This window comes from Schistocerca piceifrons, chromosome 3 (assembly GCF_021461385.2).
Source record: "Schistocerca piceifrons isolate TAMUIC-IGC-003096 chromosome 3, iqSchPice1.1, whole genome shotgun sequence".
Lineage (NCBI taxonomy): Eukaryota > Metazoa > Arthropoda > Insecta > Orthoptera > Acrididae > Schistocerca > Schistocerca piceifrons.
Window position 1 is genome coordinate 726,220,952 of NC_060140.1, and position 17,163 is coordinate 726,238,114.

General features: G+C 41.1%; 1 protein-coding gene across 1 annotated transcript; it reads left to right on the plus strand.

Annotated features, from left to right (window-relative positions):
• Positions 1-2,004: 2,004 nt before the first annotated feature.
• Positions 2,005-14,653, plus strand: LOC124789650 (major royal jelly protein 2-like). Its single transcript, XM_047257083.1, has 6 exons — positions 2,005-2,030; positions 5,575-5,879; positions 6,639-6,838; positions 7,976-8,155; positions 12,064-12,381; positions 14,112-14,653. Exons 2-6 carry the CDS (start codon positions 5,582-5,584, stop codon positions 14,430-14,432), a joined length of 1,317 nt encoding a protein of 438 aa, XP_047113039.1. The 5' UTR covers positions 2,005-2,030; positions 5,575-5,581; the 3' UTR covers positions 14,433-14,653.
• Positions 14,654-17,163: the final 2,510 nt, after the last annotated feature.

The window sequence follows — 17,163 nt, forward strand, 5'->3', positions numbered from 1 at the left end:
GCCGTGTTTCTTGACTTCCGGAAGGCGTTTGATACAGTTCCTCACAGTCGTTTAATGAACAAAGTAAGAGCATATGGACTATCACACCAATTGTGTGATTGGATTGAAGAGTTCCTAGATAGCAGAACGCAGCATGTCATTGTCAATGGAGAGAATTTTTCCGAACTAAGAGTGATTTCAGGTGTGCTGCAGGGGAGTATCGTAGGACCGTTGCTATTCACAACATATAAATGACCTTGTGGATAACATCGGAAGTTCACTGCGGCTTTTTGCGGACGATACTGTAGTACATCGAGAGGTTGTAACAATGGAAAATTGTAATGAAATGCAGGAGGATCTGAAAAGAATTGACGCATGGTGCAGGGAATGGCAATTGAATCTGAATGTAGACAAGTGTAATGTACTGCGATAAATAGAAAGAAAGATCCTATTTCGTTTAGCTACAATATAGCAGGTAAGCAACTGGGAGCAGTTAATTCCAAAAATTATGTGGGAGTAGGCATTAAGAGTGATTTAAAATGGAATGACCATTTAAATTAATCGTCGGTAAAGCAGATGCCAGACTGAGATTCATTGGAAAAATCCTAAGGAAACGCAGTCCAGAAACAAAGGAAGTAGGTTACAGTACATTTGTTCACCCACTGCTTGAGTACTACTCACCAATATGGGATCCATACCAGATAGGGTTGACAGAATAGATATCCAACGGAGAGCAGCGCGCTTCGTTACAGAATCATTTAGTAATCGCGATAGCGTTAAAGAGATGATAGATAAACTCCAGTGGAAGACTCTGCAAGAGGGACGCTCAGTAGCTCGGTACGGCTTTTGTTGAAGTTTCGAGAACATACCTTCACCGAGGAGTCAAGCATATATTGCTCCCTCCTATGTATATCTCACGAAGAGACCATGAGGATAAAATCATTGAGATTAGAGCCCACACAGAGGCATACCGACAATCTTTCTTTCCACGAACAATGAAAGACTGGAATAGAAGGGAGAACCGTTAGAGGTACTCAGGTTACCCTCCACCATACACCGTTAGGTGGCTTGCGGAGTATGGATGTAGATGTAGAAAGTTGATTTTGATCTTCTATGAATATTTGTCATTAGATGACACAGTGTTTGTATTCTACATAGTAAGCAAACACACACAAACACACACACACACACACACACACACACACACACACACACACACATATATATATATATATATATATATATATATATATATATATATACAGAAACATACACACTACTGTTCAGCGCCCTGTCAGGGCACATGGATTTTTGTCAACAGAACCTGGCTCTGCCACTGGATTCCTTAGTACACGTTCTGTGTTGGAAGCCCCATATAAGAATAATGTTTGGTCTAGATTAGGAGACATATAGAAATAAATGTTTTTAATTTAATATGCGACTACAATCAGGATGGTGCTGCGAGGGACATGTGAGGAACGATTTCCAGATCTTTTCCCTTAACAGCCATCCTCCCATCAGAAACTAGCCCATCTAGAGTCTGACGTTCACAACACACTTAAAATACAAAAAGGTTAACAATAATCCCTATGATAGACAACGTTGCACCGCCTCACCACATGATCATCTTACAGTTAGAGAGGATGAGCTGCGCTACCTGGACACCAGGCCAAGCGCTACAGGTTCGCTAGACCTGAAACCACCCAAATAAGACTGAGCTTCCTGGGGTGCTAGCCATCTGCCACCACCTGGAGTTACGTATAACTTGCTGAATGCCATGGAAGCATTGAGAATAACGCCTAGGATGGAAATTAAGCATTGCGCCGAGTTATCAACACACTCCATATCTACTTCTATTGTTTCCTTCGTTTCAATGCAGGAACAAGTTGCTGATAGAAGTACAATACAATATAAATCATAATGACGTTCCACAAGTTGATAATGTGGAAACCGGCTGCAGTTACTACTGAATTGAGCGTATATATAACTTTCGTAGACGGAGGTACTTTCAGAAGTTGTCACACCTCACTTTCTGGCAGACCACATTTAAGGTAAGCAAAGTGGCTTTTGTAGTCAATTTCTGTTAGTTATTATGGACACTGCTAGCGTTATAATGGTGGCAATACCATCTATTTCCCTTTCTCAACGTTTCATTTCGTAAATACCTGGACACGTATTCGTTTCAAACAAACTTCTAGCAACAGTGCCTGTGTTAAGAAGCGTTGGTAACACCTGAGAATTAGTGATGACAAACATCGCTTTTGAGTAAAAGTAAGACATTTAAATTTACGCTGTCCCTTTCTTTGAGGTGTAATATTTAACACAGAATGAATAACAGTCGTCGACTTTGGTAATCGCTTGTTGGTCTGCTCTGGTATGAAATTTTTTCTTGAAACAATTGACTGTTCATAGAGAAAAGCCTCATTGTTTCTTGTTTCCCGTACCTAGGTGCTTACTGCCATAAGCTACCTCCTTCCTTCACAATAAGAGCAACAGATGTTTTATTGTACCCAAGGCACGAAATGGCATTTTCTTATGTACGTAACTGACATAAAAAAGTTGATGAGAGACGGAAGTGAGGAATGGACTCTGGAAGGCACACGGGAATATACAGGAGTCGTTTCAAAATCCTTGCCACAAACGTTGTCTGTTACAGACAATATTTTTTACATTAATGCGAGTCCTCAGCGCAGCCTGATAGCGGGTAGGCGTAGCTTCTAATGTACCTTTCTCCGCTCAGAGACAATAATTCTTAAGTTTTGCTTGTTCAGAATCACTCTACCCATCCTCTGCCATAGATGGTTCGCAGATAGATGCAGTACAGGTGCTTAGTAGACCCTGCTAGTTCGTGAAATTTGATCTTGTTAGAGCACACGAATTCAGTGAAACGATGGCTTTAGGAAGCGTCACGTAGCAGTTTGTTCCTAACAAAAGTACTCATGACGCGATCTATCACCCTGAGGGGTCTGTCGCAAAACACTGCGACACAATACGTATACAGGGTGTAAAACATGTAAGTGCGGGCGTTTCTGAGGATGGCCCTCAACACAATTAAAACAGTACTTACGTCATTTGCAGACTAATATTTGTAGGTATTATAAGTCGTACGTATCTTGAGTTGCATACTTTTACTTCCAAGTACATGCGGCAAGACCAAGCCATTAACGTGTATTTTTCCCTGGACAGGTCAAGTTCTGGGTGTACACACGTGTACACAAAACGATTGGCCCATACTGACAGGGGTAGCCCAATTAGTGGTGCAATTACGACAATCCAGAAAACATTGTGTAGCAAATTAAGTGATGTGTTTGCAGAAATACAATTTGACACAGAGAAAAATCTGCTAACACACTGATTTGTGTACATATTACATTATTTCGTTATATTGTACTTCATGACATTGTTACATGAAAGCTGAGAAACATGGAATTGCCTAGCTGTTTATTTATTCTAACCTTCTATGATCGATTCCCTCTTCCCTTCTCTCTCTCTGTCTCTCTCATTCTCTCTCTCTCTGTCTGTCTGTCTGTCTCTCTGTACATCTCTCCCCTGCCGTCTCTCTGTGATCTCTCATCTCTGTCAACCTCCCCCTCAGCCCTTCTCTATCCATTATCCTACTATCACCTCCATCCCAATAGAAGGTTGGTGATTTTCATCCACTTCCCCCCTCCCCCTGCAGAGTTTCTTTCCAGATACTAAGCAACACATGTACAAATTTTGGTTGAAGTCGATCACATGCACATACGTTCTACATCGCCTGCTGGAATATATTGCACTCATTTAAATGTCTGGTTCTCTGCTGTTTTACCCCATACAACTCCAGAAAAAAATGGTTCTGAGCACTATGGGACTCAACGTCTTAGGTCATAAGTCCCCTAGAACTTAGAACTACTTAAACCTAACTAACCCAAGCCCGAGGCAGGATTCGAACCTGCGACCGTAGCAGTCCCGCGGTTCCGGACTGCAGCGCCAGAACCGCACGGCCACCGCGGCCGGCACAACTCCAGAGAGGATCTTAAATTTTCTGTGGTATTGACTAGTGTGGATTCATCTTACTTCACGAAACACGGTGATAAGATTATTGGCTCGCTGCAGTACTCATTCTCACGATCTCGTTGTTACACTGAACAACACAAACAAGGGACAAACTGCACTTCACACTTTTAAATGCCTCATTGGCAACTAAATACAGGGAATAAGTACGAACAGTAGTTTTGGATATATTTTCTTCAAATATTATCATCCACACCCACACCCTGAGTGGCACCTGAGACAGTTCAACTCGAATACATCGAGGACAACGAGCACTATTTAGGTACGGCTTTTGCTAAATTAGAACTGATTTTGTGTTGTAATTATCTGCTGCATGCTATTAGCTTCCATCATTTGTAGCTGCTCAATTACGACAACGAATTTACTTTTCTACGCGAACAACAAAACGTAAAGTGCCGTCAAACAGTTCTTCTACGACACAACCGGAGTAGAGTTTAATCAAGTGTCAACAAGATGATCCAGCCGGAAAACACTGGGAAATAGGAAAAGATGTCCTTCAAACGTTTACTGTGTGAATTGCAAGCAAACAACTACCTCAGGCGTGGTTTGTATGTTTACCTGTGAGCTTGAAACCTGTCAGTGGGTCTGTTGCTCTTATTATGGCCAGACAACTCGCTCATGAAGTCATTCAGACTTTCACGCTACAAGAGTCGAAAAAGAGGACACTTTTACCGTTTATAGTGAATTTCGAAAAGCTTTTAGAGCAAGAGTCTGGTCATAAGCAGCAATGCATACTGATCCAATCAAGCCGACGCGATCTGTTTTTGCAAAAGGAATAAAAAATTTCAAGATCCAAGTAACCCAAGTTGTCTACAATAAATTACCCCAACTAAAAACAAGAAATGTTGAGAGAAATGCAACTATCGTTTTAGCACATTCACATCATACTACTAACCAGCTCTCCAAATTTTCCCTCCATGGCAGAAAGGTGATTGCGAAAGCTACAAACCGTCCCTCTGCACAAATTTTATTAACAAAACGGGACAACGGGACAAATATCTATTCAACATACTATACTGATCAGTTCAAAATGCATGTAAAACAAGAGAGATGGATAAAAAACGACCTTGGTCTGTAAACGTCCCGCGGGTCCTTTGAGGAATGGCTTAATGTTTTGCAACTTTATGTGAATGTTCCGATCGGATAGTCTGCCGCTTTTACTGAACGGCATTCTAGTGCATGTACGGCAATCCACATGGTAAATACTGGGCGAATGTTCCCTCATCCCCCCCCCACCCCCTAACCGTAAGGATTATTTCAGTCCATCTATCTTAACAGAACAACTGGTGCCCGTTGGATCACTCGTTAGGATAAAAAAATCTTTAAGCAAATTAGATTTAGCAGCATCTGGACTTCTGCTGATGAAGGAGATTAAAACAAGAGATCACTGAAACACCGACACGAAAGCCAATTCTATAAGTTCTATGCAATCTCCTAAGACTAATGACAATACTTTCCATCTAGGGACGCCTTGGTTTCTCGTTTCCATCTAGTTAATTTTGATAGGGTACTGAATTTTACTTACAAAATATTCACAAACAGGTACGAGATGGGACCTCGCGTGTCGACGTTTGCGTTACTGGTGCTGCTGCTGGTCGTGGGGGGTGACGCTCACCACAAGCCAAGCCACGCCACGAGGCACGGCGGTCGTGTCAGAGCGGCCCACAGGACCGGTAAGGCGTCCCCAGGGACGAGGAGCAAGGGCGCCTCCGAGGAGTCGCTACTCGTCACCATCAAGGCCGCCAAAGAGCTCGAATACGACTTCGGAGACGATGGGACGTTGGAGAAGGAAATGATAGCCAGCGGGCGCTATGACCCTAAAATGGTTTTGGGATACGACTTAACAAGTAAGAATTCCAGTTTGAAACACATTACTCTTACTTCTTATCATCCGATATTTGTTATGGCATGAGGCTGATAGCATGATGCTGATCATAATCAAGGAGGTGGCCGAAAGACAGTAAGATCAGTAACTCTACTGTGCTAATTTCTACAAAAAGTGGGACAATAAGGGAGCAAGTAGGAGATCGATTAGTGACGCCTGTGGGATCTGCAGCGTTAGGTTTAGGTGTATCATTATTGTTAATACGAAAAACTCCAGAAAGATAACATACGTGTAACTGTGACATTTACTGGTGAAACAGGAAAGTAGGGTTGCTGCTCGTATTGATGCATAATTTAGCGTATTATGTTACGTTGGATGCTCAAATGGGTATATGTTGCAGATAATGTCAATGAGTCACAACTGGTAACTGTCAATTATCTCCACACAAGTGTGTAACAATTTGTAATGATATACAATTAAATCATAAAATAAGCACCGTTGTTTTATAAGTTATATTAAAAATTTCTGTTTAAATTGCTTCAGGCTAACACACTGTGTCTAATTCGTGTACGCAAAAGTACAGCAAACACTATCAGAACATAGAGATAAAAGGAGAAGAAGGTAGTGGGTGTAGATTTGCTTTAGCTAGTACTCTGCTATGGGTGAATTGAGTATCGTGTGATGCCTTTGTGGCCATGATGCACTTGCAACGAATGTTATGTCTATTTAGATGTTTGATTATAATACACAATATGAACTGCCTATGTTCGTCTTGTCGCAGTGGACGATCACCAGCGCAACCGCATATTTGTCACGACCCCTCTTGTCCGTCGCGGCATCCCGGTAACGCTGAGCACCATCCCCTATGACGGAGAGCAGAGTTCGCTCCTGAAGCCGTACCCCAACCTGGAAATCCACCACACCACCGAGGACTCCATCACCGACTGCAACTCACAGTTGGTGGACGTCGTCAGAACGACCGTGAGTCTCTCGTGGCATGTACATTCGTACTCTGCGCATCAGCAGTCTGTGCTGAGGTCTTCCTGGCGTTTTCATCCTTATCTGGTTATCTGTGTCCTTTTCTTCCATTCATCATGTTATTTCTTCAGAATATTTTCTATGTAACTTCTATTATTCCTTTTCATCCCGAAAAAAGTGCTAGTACTCAATAAACATTACCAGTGCTTCTGACCTATCTATCTGGCCGGCCGCGGTGGTCATGCGGTTCTAGGCGCTCAGTCCGGAAACGCGCGACTGCTACGGTCGCAGGTTCGAATCCTGCCTCGGGCATGGATGTGTGTGATGTCCTTAGGTAAGTTAGGTTTAAGTAGTTCTAAGTTCTAGGGGACTGATGACCACAGATGTTAAGTCCCATAGTGCTCAGAGCCAGCCATCTATCTGGTTGTTAGTATTTAGTTCATTTTACACTAACGTTACAGTGTCAAAAACCTTTTTCCATAATATTAACTGAGAATGTTGCAATAATTATCTAATTTTTGTAACTATTTTCCTTATTTTTATTAATCATATTAAGATTGTGTCACTAGTTATATACACATTGTTATACCACCTTCAAAGAAATCTGATTGCATACAAAAGGCGGGGACTTAATTTTACTTGGTGAAATGTTTGTGTAATTAAATAAACAGTCAAACCATTTCCCTCTATGATGAAATAATCTTCTGCTTATTCCAATCTACTCGTTATTGCTTCACAGCTTCAGCTGTCGAGCATTATCTTGAATACATTGTAGGAACTTTAACTTCTATCGGTACAGAAGTCCAGTTTATTAATACCTTTGGCGATATTGTAGTTGTATTTTATGTTAAAATTAATTTGGATTTAAAATCGTTCTCGTCGTAAGTAGTGGTACACATTCATTTCTGAATCGTGTAATTTCAGTCAGTAACTTACGAAAGCTGTTCTTCGTCACTGTTTCTTCTGTCATTTTTACTACGATTACTTAAATAGTAGATAGCAAGCAACATATCAGGTAAGGACCAGATATAAAAACTTGCAAGGAGATTAATATTTTCCTCTGTGCAGTAATCCACGATTCTAGTACGCACATCTGCCGTCGATAGTTTCAACTTTGAGTTCATTCACTGACTGTTTCAGAAAACGTGGGCGGATGACGATACACTATACGCTCTCGACAGTGGTGCTTTGGACGTGACAACGAGTCCCAAAAACGTGTGCCCTCCCAAAATTGTTATCTTCGACCTGCGAAAAGATGAGATCATCAGCTCCACAGTTATCCAGAACGCCGCCTGCAACGCATTCTACACCTATTTATGGGTGAGTACTTATTGGAAAAGACAGTATATGTAAAAATGACCTTATATCTCCGTATGAGAACTGACTATAAAATTATGATAGTGTTGCTGACTATCAACGTCTGATTCTATTTTACCCAACGACATATTGTCAAAAGAAATCTTTTTCAGTTGTTTCCTTTGTTTTATCTTCCTTTAGGTTTGTATCTAATGATCATGAGAGATAATCATTTAGTATATTTCCTGCTAATGTGGTCATGCCGCTTATTATACATTTCGTTTGGTTCGTGATCTCATTATTCTTTATTATTTCCATACTGCTACGTTCTTTTAGTGGCCCATGGCTCATTTCCATTCAATACAATAATAACAGCCATGATCTTATAATGTTTAAATAATGTTTCAATGTTTTCTTTTCAGGCACTTCTTTACAATTCCAAGTATACGTGAGGGTACTTCCAGTCTCCCCTTAGCATCGTGCACATTGTATGGAATGTATCACTCTTTCCAAAAAATAACGCACTGCAGACATTAAAAAAGAGCTATATTTTATACAATCAGCATAAATGACTTATTCGCCCCGAGGATTTCTCCTACATATGTATGTATGTACTGAACTTGGGACCTAGAAACGATGGAGAGGCTTTCTCCCCCCCCCTCCCTCCCCATAGCCCTCAGTGGTACAGAACCCCACAACAGGCTACAGCAGTCCACTCACCCCACACCGCCGCCCCACACGGAACCCAGGGTTATTGATCGGTTTGGCCCCAAGTGGACCAACCCCCCCCCCCCCCCCCCCCCCTCTGGGAACGTCTCATCCGGATGAGTGAAACCCCAATGTTTGCGTGGTAGAGTAATTATGGTGTACACGTACGTGGAGACAGTGTTTGCACAGCAACCACCGACATAGTGTAACTGAGGCAGAATAAGGGTAACCAGCCCGCATTCGCCGAGGCAGATGGAAAACCGCCTTAATAACCATCCACAGCCTTGCTGACACACTGGACCCCGGCACTAATCCGCCGGGCGGATTCGTGCCGGGGACTGGCACGCCTTTCTGCTCGGAAAGCAGTGCGTTAGACCGCACGGCTAGCCGGGCCGGCTCTCCTACACAACTGATTGACAACGTATTTTTCTCAATGGCCATTTAACAAAGTGCATAACTGCAACAACCTGCTACAACCTACTACAAGAATACCAATCTAGTTTCCGCAAACATCGCAGCACGACATCTGACTAATAAAGGTAATAGAGTATTTGATGCTTGCTGTGGATGAGTACGAGGCGACAATCGCATGCTTCTCAGACGTCAGTACAGCCTTTGACACAGTCTACTTCAATATTTTATTTGCCACACTGAGCAGCTTAAATTTGTAGAAAAATGCAGTGCAAATATTTCGCTCATACTTTACGTCTCACCAGCCATTCGTCATGTCCACAAACATAAAGTAACAATGGAGACCGGTAGTATCACACGCCCCCCGGTGTTCAATATTAGGACATGTACTCTTTCCACTGAACAAATATGCCACTGACGTGTCATCAGTTTTGTCTTACTGCAAATACCACATTTATGCTGATAACCTCAAGTTGTATCTAAGAATAAAATTAATGGCGCTGAAGTAAGTTGTCGAGAAACGCAATGCCGACCTGTGTGCACTATCCAAATTGGAACAGAATACACGTTTATAGTTCAACCCATACAAGACCTAAGCGGTACTGGTTACTCACTGTAGGCTCATTAGCCCGAAATATCGGGAATCCCTACCATTTTTAGCCTTTGGGACAAATATCAACCGACCACCCTCAACAAACAGTCTTGGAGTATTGAAAGAGGAAAGTCTGAATTATTGAACAGTGATGTCATCTGGCAAGATCTTTCTGAGGAAACCTCAGGGCGCCTGTAAGTGGTTATGAATACCTGTGTTTGTTATAAATGTGATGTTCGACTCTTTGATCATATTTCAGCAACATATGCACAGCTACCCTCACTGTGTGGGCACAGGTGCTGAGATTTCCATGTCCTCTGCCTTCTCTACTGTCTTATCAACGTACTCTGTCCCTCATAGCTTTGTTTAACAATAACGTTCTTGTCTGAAGGGCATGGCAGAAGCAGGCGTTTCCAACAGTGCTAAGTCCTTTGTGTCCCACTCCGTCATCCAGCGAATTTGTCGACGTCTTCTCAATAGCAGGATCCCCATTCTGAAATAAAATCCCACATTATATTATAGATCTGAATAACTTCTCCTGCTTCAGAAGTAGTTGACATATCTACTAAAGCAACAATAATAACCACCAGTGTCGCTGTATGCACTCGTTACCCTTCCTTGTACAACTATCTTTCAACAAATTTTCCCAGTTTTCTTAGCTGGTATAAATCCTTACTTTTTCAATCGCCAGGACTCCCTAAATCAGTAAACTTCTGTTTTGGACATCTACAAATTCTTTTCATATCTGCTACTATCGTTATTGTTATTATCATCATTGTTACTACTATTATCGTTACAGTCTTTATTATTTACTCACATTGCCACTATAAACACTCAAAGCACTTTAATACTAACTGTCATATTACAATTAATGTTTCTTAGGTAGCTATGAGGTAACGAAGGTATTGTGTAAGTAAACCGTTGGTCCAATGAAAGATACAGTCTGACGGCCTTAATCAGATCAGGTTAAATAAATACATGAACAAGTAAATAAGTGAATATAGCAGATACGTAGTCGACACCCTCCATAACTGACACGACTGCCATAGCAACCATGGGAATTATGGTCCTTTAGTCCTGAATGACACGATGATTAGAACAGTGATGAATCCAACGAGCCAGTTCAGTGGCAACGTTGTCTGTCTAAGGTTGTAGATGATAAGTCTTGTGGAATTATAGTTTCCGTAATTTGTCTTACATATTCGCGATGTTTCCATAGCATACAGCATCCCATAACATTGTGTGTAAACTCTGGAAGACCTTTTGACATACGAAGAGGCAGCAATATGAGCATTATTCCTTATAGCACAGGATGCAGCCTGAGTATTGGTACTAGGATTACTACCATAAGAAAGCAGTGCATACTTGTTACCCTTATTGAAGGAAACCATCTCATCTTCTTTGCTACTAATTCCCTTCGTTTAAAATAATTTCGTAGGAGAGTTGTCTATGTCCTCAACACATGAACCTTTGGCGCCTAGGTATTCATCAGGATGTAATTTTACTGTCGAGGCAGCATTACACCAGTAGTGAGTGCTGACGAGCCTTGTACCCATATTACTCACTCAGTAAAAAGTCTTCCCTTATTTTCACACTATCGAGGTCCGTCTTGAGCGCTGCAGGTACCGTTAGGGTCTTTGCTGGTAGATGAGGCTGAAATCTCTAACAGATTCTGTGCACTGGGCCAGTGTGCTGCAAAACTGTGAACTGACAGGGACACCACTCCATGGGAGAGCTGCTTCGGAATATGGCCCCTACCTGCCATGTAAAAGATTTCTGTATTACTGTCGTCATCAAATCTGTTCTCTAACTTAGCTGTATTTAAGCAAAGTTTTAAAAATGGAATAAACCGTAATACAGCTGAGTAGCTTTTCGTATGTTTCTTTTAACTGGTCACTATTTTTTTTTGTAGAAGAAGGTCTTTTATGGTCCGAATAGTTAAGAGAGAGGTTGTGTCATTGAGAGAATTAGGATTCACCTACCTCCATGGTCAATCTTCATTAGACATAGACATTCAAATGAAAGACAAATACAGTTTTTGGAATTGTTTGATGATGCAGTCACATTGTTTAACTGAAAGAGATTTACATTTATTTTCCTGGTAGTTATGTACGTTCTTATGTCAGTCAATTGAGAGTTGTCTAAAATAACCTCTGTGTTCACTTCAAACACGGATAACGAGTGTGTTAAAGGACATACACAGACATGAGTTTGTATTCAGGTGGAAGCGTGCCCAGATGGTTGCCTGACGGCCTACAGCTCCGACAGCAGAGGCAACGTACTGTCGGTGACGGACCTCACCACAGGGACCACCAAACACCTGCAGAGCCAGTACTTCCACCCCAAACCCGGCTTCTTCTTCACGAAGGCGGGAGGTCCAGCCTACTACCTACCGGACGGCATAAATGGAGCGACGGCCGATGAGAGTTGCGATGGGAAACTCTACTTCCAGGCGTTCGCCAGCAACATCCAGGGCGTTATCGACAAGCAGGTCATCCGAGATGCATACGACGGGGATGTTTTGGACATCAAGACGCAGGTAACGTCACATGGGTTCCGCTGTCGCAGAATACGTGAAAACTTCCGCATGGAGTGAGTACTTGTGTTGGTGTGATGCCGTGATTCTGGAATATGAATCCTTCAGTTTCTGAGAACCTCGGTGAAACAGACTATAAGACGCGGGTGCTAAACTGCGCAAGTCAACTGTACTAAGTTTCACACCACGGCTTTCCTTGGCAACTGTGTTTCCATTTACAGCAACAGTACAGTTGTTACTGGTGTCATAGCATCTATGAAAAACTAATTAAACAAAAATCCACTTTTATACGAAGCCATTCCACTCATGCTTTGCACTGGTAATTTCCTGAATGTCTACAGTTCAATTCTCATTCATGGTGTGAAAAAACAACTAATTTTACCTTAGTTGTCACTAGCAGAATGACAAATTACCGTCTTATTCATAACACGAAATGAAGAATTCGTTGGCTTTTTTAAGCCCTATTCAATGATAGCGTTTTTTCATTCAGTTTCTCGTACGGTTGCTAGTGCAACCAGCTATCTCTAGACGCATTTATCAAATCTTAGAGTACCAAATTTAACTTTATAATCTATGGGAAACCTGTTACGTAAACGAGAGTAATCTAGCGCATAGTTGCTGGAAACTGTACTCATTCTGTGGTTACTGTAGACATTAACTCTCATTCATGTACTTGCAGGGCCATTGGGTTTCTTTTATCAGCGCGATGCTGCAGTATACCATCTTTGTTTTTAATTTTACACCCATGCGAGTGGTGCGGCTCTGTTCAGCTTTAGGCATTCTATGGCTGCGAGTTGTGGTCAGTGTCATCGTCCAAAGGAAAGCCACGATATTATTCACGACACCTTCTCTAAATTTACCTAACAGTGGTTCTCGACGACTACATCGCCTCTCTTCCAGGATTACCACTTCCATCCCCAATATTTCTGCCACATTTTCATGTGGCCTACACCGAACTGATAACGATCTCAACATCGAGTGTCTATATTCTCGCTTGAAGTCTTTTCTCAAGCTCACTTTGTAAGGACTCCAAAAGATGGACCACTACTCTAGATTTAGTGGCGGTAGCTTTTGAATGTGATTTACTTTACTAATGCACTGAATTTTCATAGATCTTTTCCAAGAAATTCGTTTTCTATTCGCCTCACCTAGTATTGAAATTGCGTAATGGCCCTATATGTACCGCTTCTTGGTATTACCACCAAATATTTTTAACATGTGACTTTATCTAGTTATTCATTACTAATCTTGGAATCAGATACTGTCACATTCTTTCTCTTTGTTGTAAGCATTGAAGGCCTGCCGCTCGTTGGACCAATTGGAATTTATGTCAAAGTGTTTCTGCTATTTGTAACACTCACCGAGCGATGACATTTTGATGAGTACAGCAATACTGTGAGTGAAAAATCTTATAAAGCAGCTGATCCTATCTAACAAGTTTTTTACGCTCTTTTTCTTGCTTGAAACACATCTGAAGTTACTTGCGTTTCTGTGGGACATTAACCGTCGTGTAAAATGTACTGGATTCTATTTATGAACTTATTTACTGAGCCAATGACACATTTAAGAAAATACTCTTAATGATCTTGGATCATGTGGTTAATCAAAAATGCCATACAAATAGTAATGTTGGGTGGTTCCTTGGTATTACTACAGAAATTCAGTAGTGGGTGATACAGGTAAAACTTTTTCTGATACTAACTTTCTAATCGAGACTGATGTATCTGTTTCAGGTTGATCTGCCAGGAGAATTACCGGGACAGAGTGGAGTAATGACGGTGGATCCGAAGGGTCACCTACTATTCTTCCCTGTTCTGGATGAATTGGCCATCTACTGCTGGGACACGAGCAAGCCCCACGATCGTAAGAACTTCCACCTGATCGTTCAAGATGATGAACATCTACAATTTGTCAGCAGCATGGAAATAGACACCAAAACACAAAGATTATATATAATGAGCGATCGACTTACATCATACCTGTCAAATACCACCAACTATTCTGAAGACAACTACCAGATTTTGTATATTGACATAAAGGATATAAAATGTTAGTTGTGCGTACCACGGATTTTGTTTTGTGAAGACGAATAAACTTGGTGCCCTGGAAGATCAAACGAATGTAACTACCACTATATGAAATACTGAAACGAATTAAATATAGACTGCAAAAATTGGGGTCGATCTAATTTCATGAACATGTAACCCTACCAATACTATTGTAATTTAGTGTGCTTTTACCTGAATAACAGAAAACCTGTCTCTATGTGGCCACATATAACCCTCTAAATAAAATTTTGTTTAGTTTCCATATAAAGTACTCTATGGGAGGATAGTCCCGTTAATATGAAAAGCTAATCAACGTAGTCACCCTTTTTACAGGGTTTGACCGTGTGTTGGATTTAATGGATACTTAAATCAGACTATTCCCTTCTTTTCTTAAGATCTTACCCAGCGGTTAGATAGAAAGGCAGTATGAATAACATTATACTGAAGCTAGAACAACTCATTTCCAAGTTTATTGGGTGGTTTTATTAATGGTCGCCAGCCTATCCAGGCAATGAAGGTGAAGTATTGGAAAAGCAGAAGTATCAATTTTGCTTATTTTCTTGCTACTGTTTAATTTGGTTCTTCAAATAAATATTACTCCACTTAAAGAATGTTGGCTTACTCCCTTATACATTAGGTTTTTAAAAGAGAAAAAGACGAGTAGATAACTTCAAGGAAGCGAAAAGAATTTGGCCGGGGGGGGGGGGGGGTCACTAGAAAAGTGCTTTGCATAATCAACAAACTTCAGTACTACAATAGTTAGATACTAATGCACAGACTTTTTAAACTGAACATTTCACTTCAAGAAAACCCCTTTCTTACTGGAAATGTGTGATGTCTTGCCCCATCGACGCTAAGGCCACTAACGATGGTGTACAAACTCAGACAGGGGAAGAACATCAGCCGTGTCTTTTCTGGGCTAACACCCAGTCATTTGATTAAATCAACTTTGTATATCATAGATAATCAAAATCTCGATGAAAAAGTGGGGATTTAAACCGTTATCCTCGCGAATGCGAGCCTCCTCCAATAAGCACTGTGGCATTTGTTTTTGTCCCTCAGTTCATGTCCGTTGATGAAACAAAGACAATAGAAATAATTAAGACACTGAGAACTGTTGGTGTCTCACCATGGAAATCAATGAATGTCGTGTGACTAGAGCCTCCCGTCGGGTAGACCGTTCGCCAGAGGCAAGTCTTTCGATTTAACGCCACCACGGCGACTTGCGGATCGATGGGGATGAAATGATGATGATTGGGACAACACAACACCCAGTCCCTGAGCGGAGAAAATCTCCGACCCAGCCGAGAATTGAACCCGGGTCCTTAGGATTGACATTCTGTCGCGCTGACCACTCAGGTACCGGGGGTGCACACCATAGAAATGAAATTAGTTGATTTCATGTGTCAGAAATCAATGAGAAGAATTATATCGATATGATGTTGAACCAGTCTAATTACAGGCCACTTATGGATCACAGAATAGCACAGTGGCTCATTTCTTAAGAATGAATGTTTGACATTAGTAATTTCCTGTATTTCTTGTGAAACAGAAGTAAAAAGGTGGCAACCCATTTCCTTCTTGCATACGACAGAGACAACTATGATGTTTCATTTTTGTTTTTAAAAGACTTGCGCAGAAGGAGGAAAATCAATAAATATTTTAAATTTGCCTTGAAAAATTTTATACAGCTTACTTTTCTGTTCAAACGATGAAACGTTTTTGTGACTGCTGGCTGAACGCAGTGTTTTGATCAACTGACTGCCTTACTGGAGAATAACGATGATTTTATTTGTTGTTGTGTTGCACCTGTAGGTGTTACTGCACTTTTTGAAATCGCAATCCGATGTCTTTTGACTTGTTTCGCGAAGGTATTCGTACATGGTACTCTAATATTCGCGCCAGAGCTCTCAACCACGCAATGTGACATTTCACTTTTAAAACACGTACACATTTTGCTTGCGAGGATACATCTGAAAATATACATGCGGTAGCTACCCAGAAAGAAGTGGAATGTGGCTCAGCGCATCTCACGACACGAATGCGACACATAGATCCTTGTGTAGCTAACATGCTAGTTACGTTAAGTTGCCGAATTCCAACTTTGCATTTTCCAGCACTTGTTTTTAATACTTTCCATTTTAATTTTATTTTACGCAACACAAGAATGAATCTTCATACTCAAACTTACTTTCCACCTCCATTCAGTGCCGACAGATAACCGAAATATCAACATCACTATAAAGAAAAATGCGTAGACGATCATAGTGAACGGCACTGAAATCATTTGCTTCATTTTTCAATTGGTTCGCAAGAAGGTGTCAGTACTGTGCTATACAAACTTTCGTAGACTGAGACGAGAGACCGAGTTGTCAGCACATTTACTTGGGGCTGAGGTGTTAGTTTTCACTTGCGACCGTTTCGTAACTGCTGCACTCTTAAAATCACGATAATTTTGAACTTTGAAATTTCCTTCGCAAAGAATGAGGTGAATTGTATTACTTCCTGTTCTTTAAGATCATCAATACTCACTGTATGTGGCTTTTCCCAACGGCGCTTTGACAAAACATGTACTTCACCCAGGTAAATGTTAGCTCAAAAGGCAATTTGACAAACAATACTTGTGATTTTATTTATTTATTTAGCGTATGGTAAGTACAAATCACGTTTATAGAGAAATAAGCTGCTACAATAACTTTATAACTTTGGCACTAAAAACAAGACATAAAGAATTAAA

What these genes read in the sequence shown, in the direction of transcription:
- LOC124789650 (XM_047257083.1), top strand. Translation starts at nt 5,582, where the DNA reads ATGGGACCTCGCGTGTCGACGTTTGCGTTACTGGTGCTGCTGCTGGTC. An exon ending in TGGACGTCGTCAGAACGACC is followed by an intron (nt 6,839 to 7,975) that starts GTGAGTCTCTCG and finishes TGACTGTTTCAG; the next exon opens with AAAACGTGGGCGGATGACGA. An exon ending in TTTTGGACATCAAGACGCAG is followed by an intron (nt 12,382 to 14,111) that starts GTAACGTCACAT and finishes TATCTGTTTCAG; the next exon opens with GTTGATCTGCCAGGAGAATT.